The sequence below is a fragment of the Solanum pennellii genome, chromosome 3 (genome assembly GCF_001406875.1).
Source record: "Solanum pennellii chromosome 3, SPENNV200".
Taxonomy (NCBI): domain Eukaryota; kingdom Viridiplantae; phylum Streptophyta; class Magnoliopsida; order Solanales; family Solanaceae; genus Solanum; species Solanum pennellii.
Window position 1 is genome coordinate 9,986,851 of NC_028639.1, and position 26,486 is coordinate 10,013,336.

General features: G+C 35.3%; 3 protein-coding genes across 4 annotated transcripts; 1 reads left to right on the plus strand and 2 right to left on the minus strand.

Annotated features, from left to right (window-relative positions):
• The first annotated feature begins 13,117 nt into the window (after positions 1 to 13,117).
• On the plus strand, positions 13,118 to 16,411 carry LOC107013783 (probable arabinosyltransferase ARAD1). 2 transcript variants are annotated; one of them, XM_027915340.1, is made up of 5 exons: positions 13,118 to 13,351; positions 13,434 to 13,842; positions 15,091 to 15,387; positions 15,467 to 15,562; positions 15,839 to 16,411. In XM_027915340.1, the coding sequence occupies exons 2-5, from the start codon at positions 13,531 to 13,533 to the stop codon at positions 16,253 to 16,255; spliced, it is 1,122 nt and encodes a 373-aa protein (XP_027771141.1). In that variant the 5' UTR covers positions 13,118 to 13,351; positions 13,434 to 13,530; the 3' UTR covers positions 16,256 to 16,411. The 2 variants fall into 2 exon arrangements, with proteins under 2 accessions (XP_027771141.1, XP_015069145.1); XM_015213659.2 differs by having other exon boundaries at positions 13,131 to 13,842.
• A 137-nt stretch (positions 16,412 to 16,548) lies between these two features.
• LOC107014064 (inositol monophosphatase 2-like) lies at positions 16,549 to 17,401 on the minus strand. The gene is given in 2 exon segments (XM_015213927.2): positions 16,549 to 16,837; positions 16,840 to 17,401. Coding segments are annotated over 2 exon segments (813 nt in total). The 5' UTR covers positions 17,393 to 17,401; the 3' UTR covers positions 16,549 to 16,577.
• Positions 17,402 to 18,449: 1,048 nt separating this feature from the next.
• Positions 18,450 to 19,553, minus strand: LOC107012744 (probable calcium-binding protein CML41). Its single transcript, XM_015212662.2, has 2 exons — positions 19,264 to 19,553; positions 18,450 to 19,152 (listed from the first exon to the last, which is right to left on the minus strand). The coding sequence occupies exons 1-2, from the start codon at positions 19,469 to 19,471 to the stop codon at positions 18,779 to 18,781; spliced, it is 582 nt and encodes a 193-aa protein (XP_015068148.1). The 5' UTR covers positions 19,472 to 19,553; the 3' UTR covers positions 18,450 to 18,778.
• Between the last annotated feature and the right edge of the window lie 6,933 nt (positions 19,554 to 26,486).

Below are 26,486 nucleotides of genomic sequence, written 5' to 3' on the forward strand. Positions count from 1 at the left end.
GGCATCATCCTCATGGCCTGCAGACATCATATCATAGCCTAAGGTTTGATTTCTGTTTATCATTATCCGAAGGTGTCATAGTCTAAAGGCGTCATTTTCATGGCCTGCAGACAACATTTTCATGACCTGAGGATATACTTTGCATATCATGGCCCTAGACGTCATAGCCAAAGACATCATTTTTCATAGTCTTAAGGCAAACATTCATGGTCGATATGGGAAATTGCATCATGTTTACATTTACTTTTTATTTTGATATATGTGCTCTAATCACTCTATTTAAGTCATAATTACAAGTTACAAATTTGCAGATTACAGACAAAATTGATTGGCTTTTGAACAGCCGTCTTCATGCTTACAAACAAAGCTCCGTAAAATCATGGCTACTCACATTATCGTTCGGCTACTCAGTCTACTATTTTGACCATCTTGGAGATATTATCGGATTCAACTCGCTATTGTGACCTACTTTTTCTTCATCAAGGCGTGATCATCTTCCTTTCGACTACGATTATTGTGCTTACATTCATCTCAAAGAAAGCCCTATCATTTTCTGCTCATGTTGCTCCTATTTATCTGGCTCAAAAGTTCGCTCTTCTCGCTTCTCTGTCTCTCTTCGTCTCTCTATCATAAATTTCTCGCTTGTCTATCTCTCTTCTCGCTACTCTAATCTTATCCATTCAAGTTGATATCGTGCCCTCCGAATACCTCAGCGCTCTTTCAACTTTTAAGAGTTTCATTTGCTCTTGAATCTAGAACTACGCACGACCTGATTCTCGTATAACCAGAGATATGTAGGCGGCTTAATATCAAAGTCTCGGGCGTACCCTTTTTCAACTCTACATCGCTTCAATTGATCCCACTGACATCTGTCGTCGGTCGGACAAAATCGGCTACTAAGTCAACGTTGGTTGCCTGACAATTCATTCTTCGTTCCCAAGCAACGAAAGGGCAGCTGTTGACACCCAATTTTGACTGACCTTTAACCATTTTTAGGAATGTTATTTGATTAAGTACATATTTTAAAATTTATTTAAAGTTTAGAATTTTTAGTCGATTTTCTTAAAAGTTATATATTTTAGTATGTTTACTTTATAAAATTAGTAAATATTATTAAAATATTTTAAAATTATTAATAAATTTTCAAATGTTTTAAAATTAAAGTAATTTCCAGTCATATAAAAAATATTTTAATATATGTAGTATTTTAATTAAATAGTAACTCGTAAATTCTCCTCAGAATCATTTAAATCGTAGCCCATTTTATTCTAATTTCTTTCAATTCTAGCCTATCCAATTTAAATTTTTATTCCAATCATAGTCACACTTTCATTTCAATTCTAGCCGATTTTATTATAATTTTAGCCATTTCATATCCAATACAATCTGATTTTAAAATTCATCCTTTAATCTCATCCATCCATTAATTAATAAAATCCTAGATGGAATCCTAGCCGTACATCTAAACTAATGCTACGGTCAAGATCTAACCTCCTATTCTTCCTATTTCTAATATCCTAAAAATACCACAACTTAGAAAACACTCATTCTTTTCCTCTCGCTCTTTCTCTTCCATTTATGCCGGCGAGAACAACAAGTCCGACAACAAGAGGCGGTGAACCCTCTCTCTTTTCCTCTCCTTGTTCCCTCTTCTCCTCTCTCCTCGCAGTAGTAGCCGCCGCACAGAACCAGCGGTTCCGGCGAAGCAGCAGCGCCTTGAGAGGCGCACGACAAGAACCAACCAGCGACGACCAATGCAGGCAGCAGCGCCGGCGAGGACGGCCAGCGAGAAGGGACGCCGAAACAGCAGTCGCGAGAAGCAGCTGTGACCAGTTGCTCTCTTCTTCGGTGAGAATCCGGTAAGGCGAACGACACAACAAACAGCATCCATCACTTCTCCAGCATCCCTCCCTTTCTCTTTTTCGCAGTGATTCTGGCGGGTTTCAGGCAAGCAACGAACATCGAGCAGCAACTCTGAAGAAAGTGAGCTTCGGCAAAGCCTTTGAAAATTAAAGATGATCAAAAGACGGATCTCTAATAGATCCGTCCGGGTACATTTCTCTCTAATTATTTTTGATTATTTAGCAAATTATTATTCTTTCTCATCTACAATGTGACTTTGATATGAAAGTTTTATGCATCCTAATGAATGTGCAAAACATGTTAGTCTTAAATTTGAACTACTAATTGGAACTTTATGATTTTATGAAGTTTGTTTATGTTCATATTACTTAGTTGAATATAGCCATTTGTTGCTCCCACTTGTTTAGTTGACTCTGTATTATTGATGATATGAGCTAGTCGTATGGAAAATATATCTTTGTATTTCTTGCATTATCATGGATGTTGATTCCTTGGCTAAAATTAGTACAATTGGGTGTAAAATTTACTGATTCTCTTTCTTTACCTGTGAAAGCATAATTGTCCGTACTTTTGAAACTTTGTAAAAATTTGTGATTTGATTTTCTTTATCGCAACAAAAGATTAAAGTCGCTAGTTTTTGCTTTATTTGGTAGAATAATAAATTGATTAAAATAAGTCTAATTTTCGGTCTCACTCCTTAATAAGGAAAATATTATTTAGGGGCTTAATTCATTCTCTCCCTTATTTACATTTGTTTTGTTTGGTTAAGGTAAGAAAGTAATTTTGATTTGGCTTTTTATTGTTTAAGGAAAAACAATATTATCTTACTGATTTTGACTCTCCTTGAAAATAAGTAAATAGTATTATAATTAACCCCTTAATTTATTTATTTTCCTTGTGTGCTCTCCCACCCCCTTTTTCTATATAAATAGGACCCCTCCTTTCATTACAATTCATTCCACACTTTTATCACAAGTTCTCTCAATCACAAATTTTCTCATAACTTCTCACTCTCTCATTGCTCTCTTGATACTCTTAAAATAAATTAAGATTCCGATAAATATTCAAGTGCTCTTATTTGCTACTTTGCTATGTTCGGGTTGAAAGTGGGATTAAGTTATCTAAATTGCTGATTTTTCTTTTCTATTTAACCGATTAGTATTCTTAATTAGCATTTTACTATTGGTCAGCCTCTATTATTTTTCAATTTTGTTTTTGCATTTATTACCATTGTTGTGTGTTGGAAAAAAAAAAGGAAACACTCCTTATCCTTTCTCCCAATTTGTGTTAATATGTCTACGCCTATGCTTTGTCCCTTTTATTTCTTATGTCTGTTGTTTATATATGTATATATGAGAGCAATTTGTTACTATGAGTACTTTATATTATAATTATTTCTCCATTGTATATGTGTTACCTTACCTATCCTAGCAGGTTTTGAACTTAGAGTTCAAGATGATGAAGAGTGGCCTAGAAGAAATTTTGGACAAAGCTTCATTTATTTTAATGTTGTGTATATTTTCATTCGTTATTTTTATTACAATATGTGTATAACTCTAAAGCAGCTCTTATATATGAAAACAAATTTGGGGGATCGCCTAAGGGAGGGGGAATTATGTGTTAATCATCTTTTTTATATGCAAACTTATTTGTGTTAGAAAGCGTGCCTATTGGTTCATAATTTGTTTGATAAATTTTTATGTGATAAAGTAATCTTAGATCTAACCATAAAAATAAAATAAAAATAAAATAAATCATCTATGCTCAACCATTAAGTTAATTTTGCCCAACTAATGTTTGAAGTTAATTTTATTCAAATTGGCGTATTAAGTAATGTATTATGATTAATTTGCTAAAATATTAAGTAAATAATTTGTTTGCTTTTTTCTTGTACAAAGTTATTCTTCGAATAAATCATGTCTATAGAATTTATATATGCATATGTCATTTGAAGTTAGAAATCATGCCTATAGGTGTTATTTAAATGTGTTGATTATTAAATCACCTAGAAATCATGTTTATAGGAAGTATTAACAAATTTTTATCATGTTAATAATTGAGTTGTTTATTTTTTTTTACTTTGTCATTTTTTTAGTATTTTAAACACCTAAAAATCATGTCAATAGGCTTATAAATTTTCAGCATATCAATAACTGAATTAGAATTCGTTGTGCATATTTCCTGTCACTTTATATAAATAACCCCTATTGATTTCTGCATCTATTCAATTGACTACTTATTAAATAAATTTCTGCATTAAATCTTTCACTGTTCCTAAAACAATTTTTAGAAATATTAATAAATTTATCACTTATTTAAAATAATTTTCTGCACTAAGAATAAATATGTTGTTGTCTAAAAAAATAATTTTCTGCCTTATATAAATGAAAATTTGTTGTTCTAAATAATATTTTCTGCCTTAGTAATTAAATCGGCTACTATTTTAAAATATATACGCATGTGTCATCATTTCTATGCTACTTGAAAAATCAAAATAAAATCTATTAAGCCATTATTTTTGGTCATTTTAAAATTAGCTAAAATTTTTATTTTTGTAATATTTCTCGGCCATTTTTAAAATTAATCAGATAATTATATGCATTCTTTTAGGAGTGTCAATTAATAATTTTGCCTGCTTAATTCTTTGTTATATCAATATTTGCTTGTTCGTATGCTCACACTTAGCATGAATACCTTTCACAACTATGTGTCGTTTGCAAAGCATGTCTAATTAAAATTTAGAGGCCAAGTTGAAACCTATCGTGCTAAAATGACCGTCTTGTTTGTCTTGTTTGTTTGACTTGGTATCTAGGAGGGCCTTATATTTTATTTTATCTAAACCCACCCTATTTAAAGTCCAATGCCTCTTGGACATTGAGTTGGGACGATTAGTCACATTTTTAGGTACGAAATACATGCGGTGGTTGGGTAGGGGTAGTTGGCCCCAGGGATATGATGACATCGACTCAGGCTTGAAAAGACAAACTTTGTTTTTTTCTGTCCCTATAGGGCAGCTTATCGAAAAATAAAAGAGAAGTCGAGTGCTGATCCAAAAAGTATCTTTTGAGTCTCCCTTCCCTTTTACCCCTTTACTTGTTTGACAATTACACTTAATTGGGGTAGTTTAAAAAATAAAATAAAATTTGTTTACTTATTTATTTATCTCTCTTCTATCCTCTCGCTTATCTCTTTATTAATTGCTTAATATATATATATATATTTTATTGTTATCAATTAGACTCGCATGTTTAAATATTAATTAAAATATTAATATGAGCTATTTGTTTGATTTGTTATATCTCATAGTCTCGTATGCTAAATTAAATAAAAAAATGAGTTTAATTATTTATTTATTGCTATCACCTAGTCTTGCATGTTTAAATTAACTAAAATAATAAAAATGTCGTTTGTTTAATATTATGTCATCACTTAGAGAGCATGCGTAAAATTAAATAAATAATGAAGTAACCTTATTTGCTTCTTCTAGACCCACATAGATTGCATGAGACACTGCCGGGACCGACATTTGTAGACCTTGAGGGATGCCTAACACCTTCCCCTCGAAATAATTTGAATCCTTACCCTTTCTCTGATTCATTGACCTTAGCTAAACTAGTTAGGTTAGATAGGTTCCTTAACGCGCCTTAATTCGTTAGGTGGCGACTTTTAAAAACTCCAAAATCCCAAAAGAGTTGTCAGGTCGCGATAAAACTAGTTTTCGCGAGAAAATGAGGCGCGACAGAATGACGACTCCGCTGGGGATACTAGGTTCATACCATTATGTGTTTCATGCTTATTTATGTGGGATCTAATTTATTTTGGTTATTTCATTATTTGTTAGGTGATTACCATGTTTAGTTATTATTTTGTTGCTTTATTTACTGTCTTCTTTCAATGTTTCATCCCTGTCCCTCTTCCTTATTTGGTTATTACCATGTTTCACCTTTTCCTTTTTCCTTATTTGTTTACTTGTTTAATCTCATACCCTCTTTCCTTATTTTCATGATTTTTTGTATGTCTATATGTTTACTTTCCTTTACTTATTTATATTTATTTATCGCTTTTTTTAAACTGTTTATGTGTTACTGCTTTCCAATCTAAATGCTATATGTTATTGCTTTGATAACTGACATTCCATTCATACTTCCCCCAATAGGGACCCTTTTTTTTTTAATTTTGTTCTCGTGATGTTGTGCCTTTGCACCTCTCACAACTACTCCAATTCACTTCAAACATCCATTATAGAGAGTCAGCAAATGCGTGGACGTAACGGATAGTTTTACTACCGCGAAACCACGAGCCTCTCGCATAGAAACCCTTTCAAGTTCATGTCAAGCCAATTGTCAGAAGTCTTAATTAGGTCATACATGTTGCATAAACCCTAGGTGGTTTGACCCTTGGTGTCATTCCACATAATTAGTAGCCACCCTATCGTCTAAATGGCCCCAACACCCTTTAGACAAATTGCAATGTGATCATAAAAATTAAATCAAGCCAACTTTGCCAAAATGGAGTTTAGAAGTTGTTTGTTATTTTGTTTGCAGAGTCATGGATGAGTACGAATTCCCAAACCCTCAAATGGTCACAGAGGTGAATCACAGACTTAGGGTCTGGTGAATGGATATAAAGGGAGATCGAGAAAGGGAGATTCGTCAATTGTTGGGTGGTCTTACATATCTTATTTTCGTCACACCAAACCCTCATCTAACTAGGGATCTACTAGAATTTTGGGACCCTGTGAGGATGATTTTCAAATTTACAAAATATAACTTGACACCAACAATTGAAGAAATTAGTGGTTTCATCGATTTGCCTTATCAAGAGTGTGAAATGATGGTACCATATAAATCATCATCAAGGGAATTTCTAAAAAGTATGGGGATGAAGTCTAATCCAATCTGGACTTCTTTAGACCTTGGGTGGACTCATTTAGACTTTCTATACTCATGATTTGGCCGAGATTTTAGCTACTACTCTTGTAGCTATGAATTTGAGTACTCCGTTGACGAATGGGAAAAATTCGTCTGGATGATTTTGCCATTGCCTTATTAGGATCCTTGGTTTTTCCTAAAATAAAAAGAAGAATCGACACATGTCTAAGGTACGTGGTTCGAGACCTAGCTCAAAGAGGTGGCGAGCCTAGGAAAACCATAGTGCCCATGATCCTGGCGGGGATAATGAGAAGTTTGTCAGCATGCATCGATGGTAGAATTTTCTTCGAGGGATGCAACCTTCTACTTCAACTATCGGCTATCGATCACTTCCACAAGCGATCCAACGTGGTAGAAACCGTTCTTGGTCAAGGCAATAAGATTGATAACCATCCAAGAAGGTTGGAAAGTTTTTCCGCACTTGTAGGATTTGTGGATTGGCATATATTTTTGACAGAGCTTGAGAGCCGCCGAATCCAATGGAAGCTCCATTAGTTGTCCACTCCTAATGCCATAGTAAGAGGGGACGATCGATACTTCATTGAGCTTATTGGCTTAAAAAACATTCAACCATATGCACCACTTTGAGTACTTTGCCAATTTGGGCAAATTCAAGTCATACCCCTTTGTTCTGACATGGATCATTTTAAGTATGAGTTTGCACTAACTAAGTCACAAGTCCAACATACTTCGATGATGGGAGCATGTGTTGACCATTCCTATGAGTGTACGACAAAATTTGTGCACACATGAGTGCCACATATGGATCTTGATAGAGTCTGAAGTCCCAACATCAAGTGGAGAAGGATACCATGGGCTCGCCGAAGAAAGGGAAAACATATGGGCAACGAGTGTGTTGAACAAGAGACAATAAGTCTCTCCCTGTACAAGAGATCAATGGTGCCAAGCTCTTGAAGTCGATACCTCCAAGATTTCAGAATTTAGGATGATTTCCCCCTATGTTATCCCTTTTCCCTTAGTTTATTTCTGTTTTGCTTTTCAATTATGATGTACTGTTCGAATTTTATAATAAATGAAAGTCGTTTTGTTTCTTCTAATCTAAACTCCAATTGGTAAATAAGCTTGAATTAATTATTGTGCATCACTTATGTGTCGCTTAGGCCTACCTCTAGCTCAACGAGGCTCCTTTGCATTTCGAGCATTTATCTTAAAACAATGTGCTTGATATAGCTAACGACTTATACATTGCTCTAACTTGGATTTTGTTTTATTTTTACTTTTTATTTTACCCTTCCCCAATGGTTGATCTGTAGACCATGGTTCACCACACACGATGAAAGGGCTCTCATCCTTCTCTCCCAAATGAGAATCGCAAAGGAAAGATGAAAGTGACTAAGGACAAGGTCATATGCAAGACTGTTGAAAAGAAGTGTCTTTCAGACGAGTTGATAACAAGCCTTGAGCAAAAAATAAAGAAGTTAGAAGAAGAAGTTGTAGATATGCGCGAGTGGGCCAAGTTGTTGCTCTCCGCCAATCCCACTTTGGAGACAAACATGGATATGTCACCTTTCGCAAGTCAAGCCACTCTCCAAAATAATCCTCCTCCAAATTACTCTACTTATCAAAGTCAACCAAGCTCCATTCAAATGCCTCCAAAGAACATCCACTTTCCGAATCACCCATATCCTCCGCAACGTCATGCATATGCTCCCAAACCTCAACATCTTACTCCACACCCGCAGAATCCTGGCATGCAAGTTCCTCGGGATGAAACAGCTCTACACCAAGTTCCTTGGCATCATGCGCCTCTCATACCAATTCCAATCATTCCATATCAAATGCCTCCGTAGCAAAGGCCTCCTCCGTCATATCAACCACCAACATATCTTAGCTACAATGCCAAAGTCGTCACTCGATCACATATTCACAAAAAACTCTTCAAGGTTGAGGAGAGACTTGACAAAACTTATACTCCTTTGGTTGAGCCTATAGGCCAACTTGATGAAAAGTTGAGGATTGCTGGTCACATCGCTCCTATCATTGAAATAAGGATGAATACGCGTGCATCATGGATGGAACTCTCTAAAGTTAGTGCTTATCATTAAGGAATGGAAGGATATACCATAGAAGAATGTCGTGATCCGAAGGACAAGATTCAACGACTAATTGATACTAAGGTCATATTCTTGGAGGACTTTGAAACAAATAAAGTTCAAATGTGAACACACCAAAGTTTACTTGATACAGTCTCGCAAAAAGGCTTGTGCCATTTAAGTTCATGTTTTCCACATTCAGACACCCATGATAACATATGGGCAAATAAAGTTTGTCAAAATCTACCATTCAATTGTTTCTCAAGAATGTTCTCTTAATATTTCACTTATGCTCTTTATAATTTGAAACTACGTCAGACCTGATTCCCGTTTAAGAGGGATACTTAGGCGCTCTTATGGGGGTCCGGTATTATCATAATAAAAATTTTCATTTACCTTTCTATTGTGTGACTGGGGCAGAATTTTTGAGAGGGTCTCAAAAATTCCAACAAAGAGCATTCTCCTTGCAAATCTCGACAATGGTACAGAATTTTTTAGAAGAACTCAAAAATTCTATCAACATCACTTCTTTTCACAAATCAATTACTGGGGCAGAATTTTGAGAAGGGCTTAAAATTTTTTCAAAAGCATATTGTCTCGCAAATCAAGACTGGAGCAGAATTTTTGAGAGGGTCTCAAAAATTCACAGCCAAGCTACAATCTACAACAAATCAGAATAGCAGAAGTTCTACACTGGGGCAGAAAATTTTGAGGAGACCTTAAAATATATGACAACTCTTGGAGGGACCTCCTAGCAGACACTAAAGGGCATACCGTGTCAAACGATTGATACAGATCAACCTCCCCCTTAAACTAACTATTTTTCTTTGAATGTAAAAGTACACGTACATATACAAAGGCAACTTGAATATACTACTTGTGAGCCCGACAAATGATGCTCGGCCCTTCAACAAGATGCATGCCCAGAATACTTTATGCCTTCAAGCAGCTATCATGCATGTGGCCAAATTATACCGTGCCAAAATTATATTATGCTCGGAGATTTCATATACTCTAACTACATTCTTGCCCGAAGTTTGCATATGCCCGAACTTCACATGCCCGAACTACATTATGCCCGAACTGCTAAGTGCTCGAGGATTGCATGTGCCAGATATCGCATTGCATGTACCCGAGACTACATTCTGCCCGGATTGCATTATGCTCAAACAGCATGTGCCAGACTGCATTGTGCCGGAATTGCATGTGCCCGAATTGCATTACTTGAATTGCATTGTGCTCGGAGATTGCATCCGCCCGAGACTGCATCGTGCCCGAGATTGCATTTGCCCGAGACTGCATCGTGCCCGAGATTGCATTTGCCCGAGACTGCATCATGCCTTAATTTGTATATGCCCAAAGATTACATCATCTCCTGTTCCCGAGATTGTATTGTGCTCGAGAATCGCATGTGCCTGAATACACTTGTACAGAGTTACTACTGATTTAAGTCGCAATATGCTACAATTACGTCAAAACAAAAACACTCTTTATTCATTACTTTATATTCCAAAGGCGTCATCCTCCAAAGGCATCATCTTTCATGGCTTGCGCACTTCATGTCATGACCTAAGGACTTATTTTATGTTTATCATGTTCCTGAGGCATCATAGTCTAAAGGCATCATCCTCATGGCCAGCAGACATCATATCATAGCTATGATATTGACTATGTCTAAGGCAATTGTTCTTTCCTTATTTTGAGACTTTGTTGTAAGCCTATATGTGACATATTTTACTAGTGTAAGGGTTATGCCCAAATCTTATAATTCTTAATAAATGGTTTATGTGTGAGACAGTATTAGACTACTTAATGAATTGACTATGTTATTTAGTGAGGAGTCTATGTATACTCCATAAATGAGAAGTCTATGTAAAATTAATATATATGATAACGAGAAGTCTAAATATACTTAATATGTAAAAGTTTATAAATTTTCCGCATTTTTACTACATATGATATGCAATGATGTATGCTAAGGGCTAGTCTAAGGTCTCTTCGCGGACGAAGACGCCGATTACTTCTAAAGGGTGCTCCCCGGTCGTGATAACTTAGTCCCCATATACTGCTTTAAAGAAAAGACTTTACCTTACTTTGAACTAAACTCAAACTTAAGTCTTATAACAACATTAAAACGTTTTTGAAAGACTTACGAAACTTGAAATGAACTTCTTTTTCTTACCTTTACTCTTTACTCAACATGATCTTTAAGTCTTAAAACAAGTTTAAAGCATTTGTAAAAGACTTCTTGAAATGACTGTAAGAACTTTTTAGACTTGGCTCTAAAATTTACTTGAATTTGAAGTTATGTATTCAATTCATGTTTTGGAATATTTCTATATGATTAGAAGTCATTTACAGTAGTTAGAATCATTATGAAGTGTTAAAACACTTTAGAAAGGCTTAATCAAACTGAATTAGATGACTGGGTGAATAACACCGATCCGGGCGCGTTCGAGACACGCCGCACCAGCCTCTCTTGACTAAGGATCCTTTCTGGCGCACTGCTGGTGCACATCTCGCTATGGGAGCGCGTCGCGCCAACCTGTTCCTTAGGCAAAAATTTGCCAAAATTTTCCTCTCGTGTTCTAACCTTAAAATCGTTTTCATTCGATTCTTTTTCTCAAATTCACTTTACTTTTATGTACCCCCATCATATATACAAGGATCTAACCCAATGAATTCAAGAACAACACCTAGATCATCAAAGAACTTCTAAATCTCAACTCATGTTCAAGAACGAAAGCAATTCAAGAACAACATTCAAAAATCCAATCTTTTTAGGATGAAATCACACTGAATCAAACATGCTTGGTATGTGATTGAACGAACCCAATGTTATGAAAGACTCACATACCTTTTTAGAGATCAGACCCGACGAAATCTTCAAGTTATTTTGACGATCTTGGCGAATCTTGCACTCTTTCTTCTTCTCTTCTCTTCCCCTTTCTCCAAGCTCTAGCGTAAATTCTCTTTTTTTTTTCTAAATTGAATAAATTCTTGTTTTTACCCCAATTTAATCCCTAAACGAATTAATTAAATTAGGTAAGGAAAAGACAATTTTGCCCTTCCCAGATCTGGATTGGACTTTCTTAATCCAACAACCCAACTTTCCATAGGCATAACTCACTCATACGGTATCAAAATCGCGCAAACTCGGTGGAGTTGGAAAGAATATTCTAAGGGATTTTCAACCATATCCGGAACTACTCTTAACTTATCCTGAGCTAGGAGTTATGGTCGTTTGAAAATGATTAAAACTCACTTTCCTAACTTAGAATTTTTTCAAATTTTCTTATTCTTTCCAAAAATAAGTATTTTCAGATTTTTAAACTTTTTTCTAGTTCTTTCTAGTTGCGAGGTGTTACATATGTATAGACAAAGAGAAACCAACAAAATTGATGAAGAAGCAAAACTTATTGGCGGATAATCAATTCAAAATTGATGAGAAGAGAGAAATCAAGAGGACGCGAATTATATCTATCGAATTCTTTGATATTATTTCTTATAAATTAAATGGGTTTACATTTTAATTTGAGTGGTGATGTTTGTTTAGAGGTGGCTGGAAATGGAGCTGGACAAACGTCGACAAAACTTTTTACTCCAATGTCCAAAGATTTAATCTCTTCTTTCTTTTTGCAGTTCTAATTAGTTAATTTTTTAAAATAAAATTAGACAAAGAACCCTTTAGTTTTGAAAACCTAATTGAAGCGCAGAAGAAGACTGAACAATAATTTAGGTGCTCAATAGATAATAGCCTTAGTTGATATGTATAAGTGAAATATGTGACCAACTGTAAGAGGTCGTAAACGATTTAAGCCAAAATTTATAGACAAACACACCTATTAGCATTTCTAGACAAATATTTGGTGTAATGAACTTCTTGTGTTTTACAAACCATTAAATAATACTTCAGATTAAAAAACTCTCACTCTCAAAGATATGAAACTCAATAAAATAAACTACTCCCTCCGTCCGGAATTGTTTGTCATGTTGCTCTTATCAAAAGTCAATTTGATTAATTTTCGAAGGTAAATTAGATCATATTAATTCGATATTTTAAACAAAAAAATTAAATATTCTAAAACTATATGACAAGTATTATAAATTACAATTTTTTGCATATTAATATGATGAAAAAATACATCTTAAAATGTATGTCAAAGTTTTTATAATTTGACTCTAAAAATAGAAATAATGTCAATCAATTCCGAACGGAAGGAGTATATTTCATCTTTTTTAAGTCATTCTAATAAAAAAAATTCAATGAAAATTTGACAAAACCCTCCCCCAAAGTGTGAAGTTGGCCATAGGTATGAAATGATCAAATACAGATATATCATGACATTCTCATTCTCCAATTCCTTCGATCTGATCATCATTTATTCCTCTTTCCCATTTCTCAATAATCAACATCTCATGCATTTCCATGGCTGAAACTTCATTCAGCTAGAAGAGATCTCCTCAACAACCATCAAAAACAAGAGAAAAAAGAGATGAGTAGTAAGTATTTTGTGTGCTTCACAATATTCATTTTATTCATCTTCGCGTCTATATTCTACAGTGGTCGTACCATTGATTACAGATCCAAATTTCTGCTTTTCACATCCCTGCCGCCGAGTAACGCTACGTCCTGCAGCAGCAGTGCTACTCAACCGCGGCGGCAGCCACTCAATGTTTATATGTACGATTTGGGGATGAAGTATAATGTTGGAATGTTGAAAGGCCCGCATTACGATGGTCCTCCAGTTACGGTTGAGACTCTGCCGGAGTTTCCTCATTATACTGGGTTAAGGAGACAACACACGGTGGAGTATTGGATGCTGGCTTCGTTGTTGTATCGTGAAAATGGAACGAAGCAGCAAGAGGCGGTTAGAGTTTTGAATCCGGATTCAGCTGATGTGTTCTTTGTACCCTTTTTTTCTTCGTTGAGCTATGATACTTATGATAATCAGGGGAATGATACACAGTCGAAGTTTGATGATCAACTGCAGGTGATCTCACTTTTCTGATATTTTTATTGTTATGTAAAAGGAATGAGTGCTGAAAAACTGGTAGCTGTACATAGGTTTGATTCATAAACTACATGTTTGTCACTGGTCAGAGAATCGTCTTCTAGGCATGTTATGCTAATCTCGAATTTGTGATCCCCATAATAATGGCCGATTAGAATTTATGAGAAGTGGTTAAGAATGGTTTAAAATGTAAAAGGTAAGAGTAATCGGTCACAACTAACTGGATATAAAGTAGTTTAATTAGTATTGTTCGAGTCCTCAGAGAAGGAAAAAAAGAAAAGGTTTAGTGGTTAGATAAAATTATTTCAACTCAGAGCTTAACTAATATTTAACAGTAGTAGTTTGAATACTTGGGGATAACTTTTCAATTTCACAAATTTCAGCCATTTATGTATGAAAAGGTAATCACCTTGGAGAATATTATTGCCAAAACAACGCTCTTGTGTTGTCTATGTATATGTGTTAGTATATAGAATACTCTGTTGAATATGGATTCTCGGCAAAGATCTCTTTACCTCCTTGTTATTACAAGACAAAAGCAATAAAAGAAATATAACCTTAAGTTAAGAAATTTTAGGAAGGGGCCTGCAACCATGCACTAGTCCAAAAAAGAACAAAATAACATTTGTTTGGGTTTCTAATTTAAATTCTTAATGTAGCACAAGAAGTTTGAATAAGCTTTAAGGGGTATGAAAATGATGTGATTCTTTGAGAGTCTAACTCCAGGTAGAAGTTTGATGAAGTTCGAAGACAGCAGCAGTTGATTAGCCATTTAGGTCTGGACTTACATCTCCTCCATAATTGTGTAGGTTTAGACTTTAGAATATATTTATTACTGTAAAGAGAAGCCTACACTCCACAATACCTAGAAGTGTTGTATATAGTATATATTGTTATATATTCAGACTCGTTCATTGTTTGTTTTGATTTCTTCAAGCCTATCTGCTAGCTGTTTTACTATTCTATGCTATTTCTACCTGCTTCACCATGTGTTATAACTGGAAATTGGTGATAGTCTGGTAGGTCCTTTCTTGTATTTGTCAATGCAACCGATGTGCTAATATATATCCTTAATTTAGCATAAACAGTACAAGCTTTGATCGATTTCCTCATTACCTTCAGAGAATTGCTATGTGGATGGTAATAACCATCTTCCTTTCTGCATCTTATTACCTGCATTGACTTAGCTTCTCTTTTTTTTGAATTTGACTTAGCTTCTTCTTCCAGGCTGAAATTGTTGACTTCTTACAAAAATCTGAATATTGGAAGAGGTCTGCTGGTCGAGATCATGTGATACCAATGCAACATCCAAATGCTTTCAAACATTACCGGGATAAGGTAAATGCTGCTATCTTCGTCGTAGCAGATTTTGGTCGGCCTTCTCCATCTGTGTCTAATTTGAGGAAAGATGTTGTGGCCCCATATGGACATGTGGTTGCAACTTTTGAAGCTGATGACTTCTCAGACCCATATGATTCTCGCACAACACTCCTTTTCTTCCGGGGGAAGACAAAGAGAAAAGCTGTATGTTTATATACTTTCTGAATAAATCAGTTATATTTTTTCTGACAAAAATTGTTTCTAAATCTTATTCGTATTGCAGGAAGGGAAAGACCGTAAGCGGCTGGAAAAAATATTAAGTGGTCAAAAGGATGTTGTTTTTGAAGCAAATGGAGTCACCGAGGGAGGTGTAAATGCAGTAAGTAATTTTGTAGTACCTCCTCTTAAATCATGTATAACATCTATCAGATCCCTCTGTGGAATAATGGCTTAAATTATCGACCTTCATTTTTCTTCTTTATTGTCAGTTTTTGCCTTAGTTTAACAGTTGACTTTTTGTGAATAGTCCACGTAACCTGTTATTTGTTTAATTTACTTGAAGAAAAGTACAGTCAACTTTGAAATTCACCTCCCCTTTTCCTTCTCTTATTGTGTTGTCTTTTCCTTACTGTGATAGTTTATTCTTTTCTGTCAGTCTACCAAGGGGATGCGTTCGTCAAAGTTCTGTCTAGATCCAGCAGGGGATACCCCATCATCTTGCCGCCTTTTTGATGCTATAGTTAGTCATTGTGTCCCTGTAATTGTGAGTGACAAAATTGAGCTACCTTATGAGGATGAAATAGACTACAACAAGTTCTCTATCTTCTTCTCACGTGAGGATGCAAAGAAAGAAGGCTACATACTTGATCAGCTCAAGAGAATTTCTAAAAAAAAATGGCTTGAAATGTGGAGATATCTTAAGAACATTACACATCATTTTGAGTACCAGTACCCACCGAAGAACGGCGATGCTGTAAGCATGCTATGGAGGCAAGTGAAGCACAAGCTTCCTGCTGTAAAACTTGCTGTACATAGAAACCGGAGGCTTAAAGTGCCAGATTGGTGGAGATAGCTTTTGAAGCTTCAATTAGGTGATACTTGGAAGTGTTGTTTACACAAATACTTAATAGTGTTTAGAATAGGAATAGGAACAAGAACAATATATATAATCAAAACTTTTTTACTGGGAGGTTCAGGGATCAATTTCTACTGAATACATTTTTCCTTATTTATTTTTTCCAGTAACACACTCATGTTATAGAAATTCTGAATTCTCCTTTCAATACAAAACAAAAAAGATTCCTAAAGTAAATAATCTATGCATAACAATATTCACAGTACAAATAATTATTGCATTCTTCTTCCTATTCCTATTGTGTATGAAAGTATGATTCTCATCCTGATTCATTCAAGGCGTTGATAAAAGCGTCCTTGAGATGAGCATTTGTAGCAGCTACACGTCGAGCTGTTAGGTCAAATTCAGAACCAGATGGATCAAGAACGAGTCCTCCAGCTTCTATGACTATGAGAGCACCAGCTGCGACATCCCAAGGACCACCAAATTCAATTTCATAGAAGAGATCAAGCCTTCCACACGCCACTCCACATAGATTTAATGCACAAGAACCAGACATCCTGAGGGACCTAACCTTGAAAGCACTCTATTAATTCTTCCTGTAGTAGCATCTACATTTGCCTTATCCCTGTTTGTTCCAACCTCTGTAGCAACAAGAGCCTTTACAAGTTGAGACTCTGAAGATACTCTGATGGACTTCCCATAAAGAAAAGCACCTCTCCCATAGATTGCAGTGAAAAGCTCGTCGATAATTGGGTTGTAAACAACGCCAACCACTGGTTTCTTTTCAATTGTGAGACCGATAGATACACAAACAAAAGGGAAGCCATGCACAAAGTTAGTAGTTCCATCAAGTGGATCAACTATCCAAGTTGGTTCATCAGTAAGCTCAAAATGTCCAGAAGCAGCAGCAGTTGTTTCTTCACCAATGAACTTATGACTAGGAAAACATTGCTTCAGATGATTAAAAATTAAAACTTCACATGCCTTATCAGTCTCTGTCACTAAATCAACAACTCCTTTGTGCTCAATATGCTTACTCTTATAGAATCCATGACGAATTATCTCTCCAGCTTTCTTAGCTGCTTCAATTGCAACATCAACAAACTCTTCAACTGAATCATTTTGCGCCATCTTGTTTTAATTCACTATTGAATTGCCTAACAAAAAATATTACTATTGAATTGTGTCTTTACATAATTCCTATTTATAGACACTCTAGTATCCTTTTTTAGGTTGGGTTATATATACTAATCCTTTTTCCTAATACTAATCCTTTTCAAAGTTGGATTTTATATACTACTGCTTTTTCAAGTAGAATTTTATATACCCTTCTTTTTCTTATTTCTATTCTAACAAGATTTAGCAAAGTCACTAAATTTTGTTTTTTATCAATAAGATCAATCTTAAAAAATCTATTAATTACATTTATCAAAAAAATAATTTTTAAATGACAAATTAAATTATTTTTAAGTCATATAATCATGGACTTTACTCCGATTTTTTTTTCCCTCTCTAGCTCGATGCCATCAGTTTGAAAACGCATCGCCCAAATTTCAAACAAATTCGATCTGAAACGACGTCTTGTTCAAAGAAAATGAATTACCCAGATTTTTGCTAACTTTCTTGGCATCTGTATTTTCGTAAGTTGTTTCTTATTAATATATATATAATATATAATATATGCAATGGCTGATCCTAATTACTCATGTGGCTAATTTATGCCAAGCATCCTGTGTATTATGGGGTCTAATTTACCGCTCCTTTTCGGTTTCATAGAGTTGAGATTTAAGTTCCTTTCGAAATTAATAGATTTTATAACTTTATTTATCTGTGGAGTTCATAATTATAATTATATGACATAAAAAATAATTTAAATTGTCATCTAAAATTTGTTTAAATGAAAAATGTATATACTTAAGTTTGAGTGATTTTGTTGATATAAAATAAAGTTTAGTTACTTTGTTAGATAATTTTCTATAGTTTATTGACTTTTTAAGATATTAACTCGTCATATTTGATAAGGAACTCTATAATGTGACTTTTGGGATTGTTTTCAATTTTAATAACCGAAATTACTGCCTGATGAATTAAGTGAAGAGTCCAATTTGTATAAGAAATTAAACTTTCAGCGAGACATACAAACAAAGTAAGAAAACTTTAGTTCAAACTACCGTTAAGGAGACTCATATATTTCAAACTCTAGCTATTTATGAAATCTACCCAATAAATTAAATCTTGTTGTTCTATCGCTAGAAAAAGTGCTGCTGGTACATCGCACAAGAACAAGAAGCACAAAAAGAATAATTCTAATTTATCATCAATAGATGTATCCAAAAATAATATTTTGAAGGATTTAAAGCAAAATATGTTACAAAACACCAATCATTAGAAGAACAATTAATTATAGACATGCCGAGTCCTGAGATATCCTTTACTTTTTGTTGTGTCAGCCACTCAATATCATGGTCTTATTTATTTTTGTATATATTATTTGTTCTACTTTCATTTTTTTTCTGATTAAGTCGTCATCATTCGGCGAAATTCATGATAATCAAGTTCCCCATTACCATCAATGTCATATACTTTGATCATAGTAACACATTCGTCGTAAGATTTTGAATCCCCTAAACGACTCAAAACTCTCTGTAAACTTTTAGGTGTAATCCGACCACAACCTTTTTCAACTTCATACATTTCAAATGCTGACTTTAACGATTCATCCTCTTCACTACTTCCTTCTTTTTGCATCAACAACTTCTTAAAATCATCAAAATCTATGAAATTATCACCATCCGTATCGAGTTCATCTACTATTTCTTGAGCATCTTCATGTGACATATGTTCTCCTATGGATCCAAAATACGCTCTTAGCTCGAAAGCCGATATTTTACCTATTAGAAAATTAATGTAACAATAGAACAAAACAAAATTAATGTAACAATAGAAAAAAAACTCAGAAATTAAATTTAGATGATATATATTGCAACTACATTAAAAATTACCATCGTTATCGGTGTCAAAATGACGAAATACTTCTCTAAATTCGTCTTCTCTAGATGAATTTCGCCGCGATATATGTGATGATTTTGGAGTTCTTGGAGAACTTTGGCTTGAATTTGAAGACTTTGATCTAAGCCTAGGTAAGATTACTCTAAGGTTTTTATAATGTGAAGAGAAACTAAATGATTTTGATGATCTAATTGATTCCATGAATAAATGGATATTGATAGTTTATAATTATTAATATGTAGATTCTCAACTCAAAGTGAAGTAGAAGTAATTGGTTTGTTGCTTCCTAGTTGTGACAATATATATAGACCAAAAAGCGCTTAGCTGTATGAGATTTGAACTACACCACTAAAAGTTGAAAAGTCACTTATGTAATATACTATGAAAGTTCCAACTAATTCCAATTGTACTTTCAAAATGTATAAGTGGTCGTTTCTTTTATTATATAATAATTCGATATGAGTTCTTATCCCCTTCTGGATACATTTCTCCCATTATAAATCATATTCATAATTATGTATCCGATAATAGAGGATGTATTTGACACAACGACATTATAGAGATAAATGTATCCGACGACAACGGAGGAGTGTATTCTACGCAACAGAATCAATAAAGGCCAATGTATTCGACATCAAAGGGATGTGTTGGACGCAACAACAAAGTAGAGACAATGTATCCGACAGCAGTAGAATGTATCCGACGCAACATAAACTTAAGTAATGTATCATTGACAATGTATCGGACAACCATCTGAGAACAATGAAAAATCAGAAAATTTTGTTATTGAAAAACTTCCAGGATATATAAGATAATTAGCCCCCATATATATGTGTATTTTCTTTTTGGTAAAGATGGAATCTCGAGTAACAAAACGCGTATTAAAAACATATGGATAAGAGTAACAACAATAAAAATTCTTGAAGCAAATAATTTGCATAAAACTTCATCATGTGAGGTCCATCCCCATTTACCAAACTTTGAATATCTTTGTGCCAATTTCAAAGTTTGGTAGAGTTGGTAATCTATAAAGAAGAAAAACTTGTTTTGTGCCAATTTCAAAGTTTGGTAGAGTAGGTAAGCTATGAAGAAGAAAAAAATGTTTTTCTTCTATAGCACATTTGGAGGGTAGTGTATTTGTTCTCTATAAAAGGGAGGAGAATTCTTCATTCTAAGTACACCAAAAAAGAATTACAAAGGAGAGAAAAGAAGAGTGAGGCATCACAGAGGAAAATAATCTGTGAGGAAAAATAGAGAGTGTGAGCTATATTGTAGTGAGGTGGAAAAATCAAAAGAGTGTTATTTCTTTTGAATGTGTAGTGGTCTTTGGAGTTTTACTCAGACATACAAGTGTAAAATCCTTACTATAGTGATATTCGTTGCTCCTCTCGGGTCGTGGTTTTTTCCCTTATTTAGAAGGGTTTCCACGTAAAATCTTGGTGTCATTATTTCTCTTTTATTCTCGTTGTTTAACCGCATTGTTGTGTTCCGCATTTGTTGCCTTTATTACCGCAAATATTATTTCTGTTACGGATTTATTCCCAACAATTGGTATCAGAGCACAGGTTCTGCTCATTTACAGAAATATTTTTTGCAGCTTATTGTACTATACTCAATAAAAAAAATGTTTGGAGTAAAGTACGAGGTAGCAAAATTCAACGGTGATAGCGGTTTCTCCACGTGGCAGAGAAGGACGAAAGACTTGCTCATCCAACAGGGTTTGCATAAGGCACTAGGCGGCAAATTCAAAAAGCCCGAATCCATGAAACTTGAGGATTGGGAAGAAATGGATGAAAAGGCTGCTAGTGCAATCAGATTGCACTTAACAGATGATGTAGTTAATAACATCATCGATGAAGAGAGTGCATGTGGCATTTGGACAAAGTTAGAAAATCTATACATGTCCAAAACGCTGACAAATAAATTGTACCTAAAGAAGCAGTTATATGCGCTACATATGGGTGAAGGTACAAATTTTTTGTCTCATTTAAATGTACTTAATGGACTAATCACGCAGCTAGCAAACCTCGGAGTAAAGATCGAGGATGAAGATAAAGCCATAGTGCTCCTAAACTCGTTGCCATCTTCCTACGATACTTTAGCAACAACCATTTTACATGGTAAGGACTCTATTGAGTTGAAGGATGTCACATCAGCCCTTTTGCTTAATGAGAAGATGAGAAAAAGGCCTGAAAATCACGGACAGGCTCTCATCACGGAAAGTAGAGGCAGAAGTTACCAAAGGAGCTCAAGTAACTATGGTAGATCCGGAGCTCGTGGAAAGTCCAAGGTCCGATCAAAATCGAAGGCCAGAAATTGCTACAATTGCGATCAACCAGGACACTTCAAAAGAGATTGTCCAAATCTAAAAAGGGGCAAAGGGGAAAGCAGCGGCCAGAAGAATGATGACAACACAGCTGCCATGGTGCAAAATAATGACGATGTTGTTCTCCTCATAAATGAGGAAGAAGAATGCATGCACTTGGCAGGTATAGAGTCGGAATGGGTGGTCGACACAGCAGCATCTTATCATGCCACACCGGTAAGAGATCTTTTTTGCAGATATGTAGCCGGTGATTATGGCAATGTGAAAATGGGTAACACAAGCTACTCAAAGATTGCGGGGATCGGAGACATTTGCTTAAAAACAAATGTTGGATGCACATTAGTGTTGAAAGATGTGCGCCACGTACCTGATTTGCGGATGAACTTGATCTCGGGAATTGCTTTGGACCAAGATGGATATGAGAACTACTTTGCAAATAAAAAATGGAGACTCACCAAAGGGGCATTGGTGATTGCAAAAGGAGTTGCTCGTGGCACGTTATACAGGACAAATGCAGAAATATGCCAAGGTGAATTAAATGCGGCTCACGAAGAAAATTCTGCAGATTTATGGCATAAAAGAATGGGTCATATGAGCGAGAAAGGATTGCAAATTCTTTCCAAAAAGTCACTCATCTCTTTTGCCAAAGGTACAACGATAAAATCGTGTAACTACTGCTTATTTGGTAAACAACATAGAGTCTCATTTAAGACATCATCTGAAAGAAAGTCGAATATACTTGATTTGGTATATTCTGATGTTTGTGGTCCAATGGAGATAGAATCGATAGGAGGTAATAAATACTTTGTTACCTTTATTGATGACGCTTCTCGAAAATTGTGGGTTTATATCTTGAGAACCAAAGATCAGGTGTTTCAAGTATTTCAAAAGTTTCATGCTCTGATAGAAAGAGAGACAGGTCGAAAGCTAAAACGTCTCCGAACCGACAATGGAGGTGAGTACACTTCAAGAGAATTTGAAGAGTACTGTTCAAACCATGGAATCAGACATGAAAAGACAGTTCCTGGAACCCCACAACACAATGGTGTAGCTGAGAGAATGAATCGCACCATTGTTGAGAAGGTGAGAAGCATGCTCAGAATGGCTAAATTACCCAAGACATTCTGGGGTGAAGCAGTTCGGACAGCGTGTTATCTTATCAATCGTAGTCCATCAGTTCCGTTGGAGTTTGACATTCCGGAGAGAGTTTGGACCAACAAAGAGTTGTCTTACTCGCACCTAAAGGTGTTCGGTTGCAAAGCTTTTGCACATGTACCGAAGGAGCAAAGAACCAAGCTAGATGATAAATCAGTTCCTTGCATATTCATCGGATATGGAGATGAAGAGTTCGGGTACAGACTATGGGATCTTGTAAAGAAGAAGGTCATCAGAAGTAGAGATGTAATCTTTCGAGAAAGTGAAGTTGGAACTGCTGATGATCTATCCGAGAAGGCCAAGAAAAAGAATGGTATAGTTCCTAATCTTGTTACCATTCCTTCTTCTTCTAACCATCCCATAAGTGCAGAAAGTATGATTGATGAAGTTGCTGAGCATGAAGAGCAACCTGATGAGATTGTTGAGCAGGGGGAGCAACTTGGTGATAATACCGAGCAAATGGAGTACCCAGAAGAAGAACAATCTCAACCTCTGAGGAGATCAGAAAGACAAAGGGTAGAATCAACCAAATACCCTTCCTCAGAGTATGTCCTTATCAATGATGAAGGTGAGCCAGAAAGTCTTAAGGAGGTGTTGTCTCATCCAGAAAAGAGCCAATGGATGAAAGCCATGCACGAAGAGATGGGATCTCTACAGAAAAATGGCACATACCAGCTAGTTGAACTTCCAAAAGGAAAAAGACCACTTAAGTGCAAGTGGGTCTTTAAACTCAAGAAAGATGGAAATGGCAAGTTGGTGAGGTACAAAGCTCGATTGGTTGTAAAAGGCTTCGAACAAAAGAAAGGTATTGATTTTGATGAAATTTTTTCACCTGTTGTCAAAATGACTTCTATTCGAACTATTTTGAGCATAGCAGCTAGTCTAGATCTTGAAGTGGAGCAATTGGACGTGAAAACTGCATTTCTTCACGGAGATTTGGAAGAAGAGATTTATATGGAGCAACCAGAGGGATTTGAAGTATCTGGAAAGAAACACATGGTGTGCAAATTGAATAAGAGTCTTTATGGGTTGAAACAGGCCCCAAGGCAATGGTACAAAAAGTTTGACTCTTTCATGAAAAGTCAAACGTACACAAAGACCTATTCTGATCCATGTGTATACTTCAAAAGATTTTCTGACAACAATTTTATTATTTTGTTGTTATATGTGGATGACATGTTAATTGTAGGACAAGACAAAGAGCTGATTGCAAAGTTGAAGAAAGATTTGTCCAAGTCATTTGACATGAAAGACTTGGGCCCAGCACAACAAATTCTAGGGATGAAGATTGTTCGAGAACGAACAAAAAGAAAGTTGTGGCTATCTCAAGAGAAGTACATTGAACGTGTACTAGAACGCTTCAACATGAAGAGTGCTAAACCTGTTAGCACGCCTCTTGCGAGTCATCTGAAGTTGAGCAAACAGATGTGTCCTACAACAAAAGAGGAGAAAGAGGGAATGGCTAAAGTTCCTTATTCTTCAGCAGTGGGGAGTTTGATGTATGCGATGGTGTGTACAAGACCTGATATTGCTCATGCAGTTGGTGTTGTTAGCAGATTCCTTGAAAATCCTGGAAAAGAACACTGGGAGGCAGTTAAGTGGATACTCAGGTATCTAAGAGGTACCACAAGAGATTGCTTGTGTTTTAAAGGATCTGATCCAATCTTGAAGGGCTATACTGATGCTGATATGGCAGGTGACCTCGATAATAGAAAATCCACTACTGGATATTTGTTTACATTTTCAGGGGGAGCTATATCATGGCAATCAAAGTTGCAGAAGTGTGTCGCACTCTCTACAACTGAGGCAGAATATATTGCAGCTACTGAAGCTGGCAAAGAGATGGTATGGCTGAAACGATTTCTTCAAGAACTTGGATTGCATCAGATTGAGTATGTCGTCTATTGTGACAGTCAGAGTGCAATAGACCTGAGCAAGAACACCATGTACCATGCAAGGACGAAGCATATTGACGTGAGATATCACTGGATTCGTGAAAAGATAGAGGACGGATCTATGCAGGTCATGAAGATCCCTACTAGTGAAAACCCTTCAGATATGCTGACCAAGGTGGTATCAAGGGACAAGTTTGAGCTATGCAAAGAACTTGTCGGCATGTACTCAAGCTAGAAACCTATAGCTACCTCCTTCAGGGTGAATGGGTCTGGAGGGGGAGATTGTGAGGTCCATCCCCATTTACCAAACTTTGAATATCTTTGTGCCAATTTCAAAGTTTGCTAGAGTTGGTAATTTATAAAGAAGAAAAACTTGTTTTGTGCCAATTTCAAAGTTTGGTAGAGTAGGTAAGCTATGAAGAAGAAAAAAAATGTTTTTCTTCTATAGCACATTTGGAGGGTAGTGTATTTGTTCTCTATAAAAGGGAGGAGAATTCTTCATTCTAAGTACACCAAAAAAGAATTACAAAGGAGAGAAAAGAAGAGTGAGGCATCACAGAGGAAAATAATCTGTGAGGAAAAATAGAGAGTGTGAGCTATATTGTAGTGAGGTGGAAAAATCAAAAGAGTGTTATTTCTTTTGAATGTGTAGTGGTCTTTGGAGTTTTACTCAGACATACAAGTGTAAAATCCTTACTATAGTGATATTCGTTGCTCCTCTCGGGTCGTGGTTTTTTCCCTTATTTAGAAGGGTTTCCACGTAAAATCTTGGTGTCATTATTTCTCTTTTATTCTCGTTGTTTAACCGCATTGTTGTGTTCCGCATTTGTTGCCTTTATTACCGCAAATATTATTTCTGTTACGGATTTATTCCCAACACATCATATATATCCACCACATAACAATATTCACCATGTATATAATTCTTGCATTTAATTTATACATGAAAAAACAGCCCTTTGAGCTATAGAGGATATATGGGGGTTCACAAAAATTTAGTAGCCTTGCCTTCGACATCTATCATGGTGTGATAGACCGTGTGTACAAGGTTTATATATTTAAGTTTTGTATATATGTTAGGATATCTATTGAATTTCTGTAAATATTTAATTGTGTATTTGACAATATATTAACTTAATATTATTATACGTACAAATGAATAAATTTTGAATTATGGATCCGACTCTACTTTTTAAAGTCTTAAATTCGTCATTACGATCGGTTGGTAAGTAGAATGGTTGGTTGATACGCTAAAAGTAAAAAGGAAAAATGAGATAACTTTTGAGTAATGTCCCATGTAAAGTGAGCTATGGAATTTTCTAGGAAATTGTAAGGCATGATAAATTATAACAAGGAAATTGCATAGAAGCTTCCTTTGGGTGACTAAAAATTGACCTTACACTCACTCTTCTTGTTGCTATATGCATGCTACGTACAAATGTCCAACCCTACTAAAAAGAATGTAGTAAAGTCGAACTTCTCTATAACACTTCCGTTTGTTCGATTTTTCTTACTGTTATGTCGTAATATTATTAAAAAGAACATATATAATATAACATAATATAAAAGTCTATTTATATTAATACTTAGGGTGTGTTTGGTATGGCGGAAATTTTTTTTCATGGAAACTGTTTTCCTAGAAAGCAAGTAGATTTTTGACTTATTTTCTCATGTTTGGTTGGTGAGTAGAAAATATTTTCCGAAAATAATTTTTAGTATTTGATTTATGAATGGAAAATGTTTTTGAGAGACATCTTTTATTTTTAATATAGTAAAAATTAATTTATAAAATTTAAAATATTTTTTAAAAACAAAATCATTATTTTTCTGGGGTGGTGGG

Excerpts from the sequence above, each read along its gene's own strand:
- LOC107013783 (XM_015213659.2), top strand. The coding sequence starts at position 13,345 with ATGAGTAGTAAGTATTTTGTGTGCTTCACAATATTCATTTTATTCATC. Across the intron at positions 13,843-15,090 it reads AGTTTGATGATCAACTGCAG|GCTGAAATTGTTGACTTCTT; the intron begins GTGATCTCACTT and ends TTCTTCTTCCAG. Across the intron at positions 15,388-15,466 it reads GGAAGACAAAGAGAAAAGCT|GAAGGGAAAGACCGTAAGCG; the intron begins GTATGTTTATAT and ends TTCGTATTGCAG.
- LOC107012744 (XM_015212662.2), bottom strand. The coding sequence starts at position 19,471 with ATGGAATCAATTAGATCATCAAAATCATTTAGTTTCTCTTCACATTAT. Across the intron at positions 19,153-19,263 it reads TTTTGACACCGATAACGATG|GTAAAATATCGGCTTTCGAG; the intron begins GTAATTTTTAAT and ends ATTTTCTAATAG.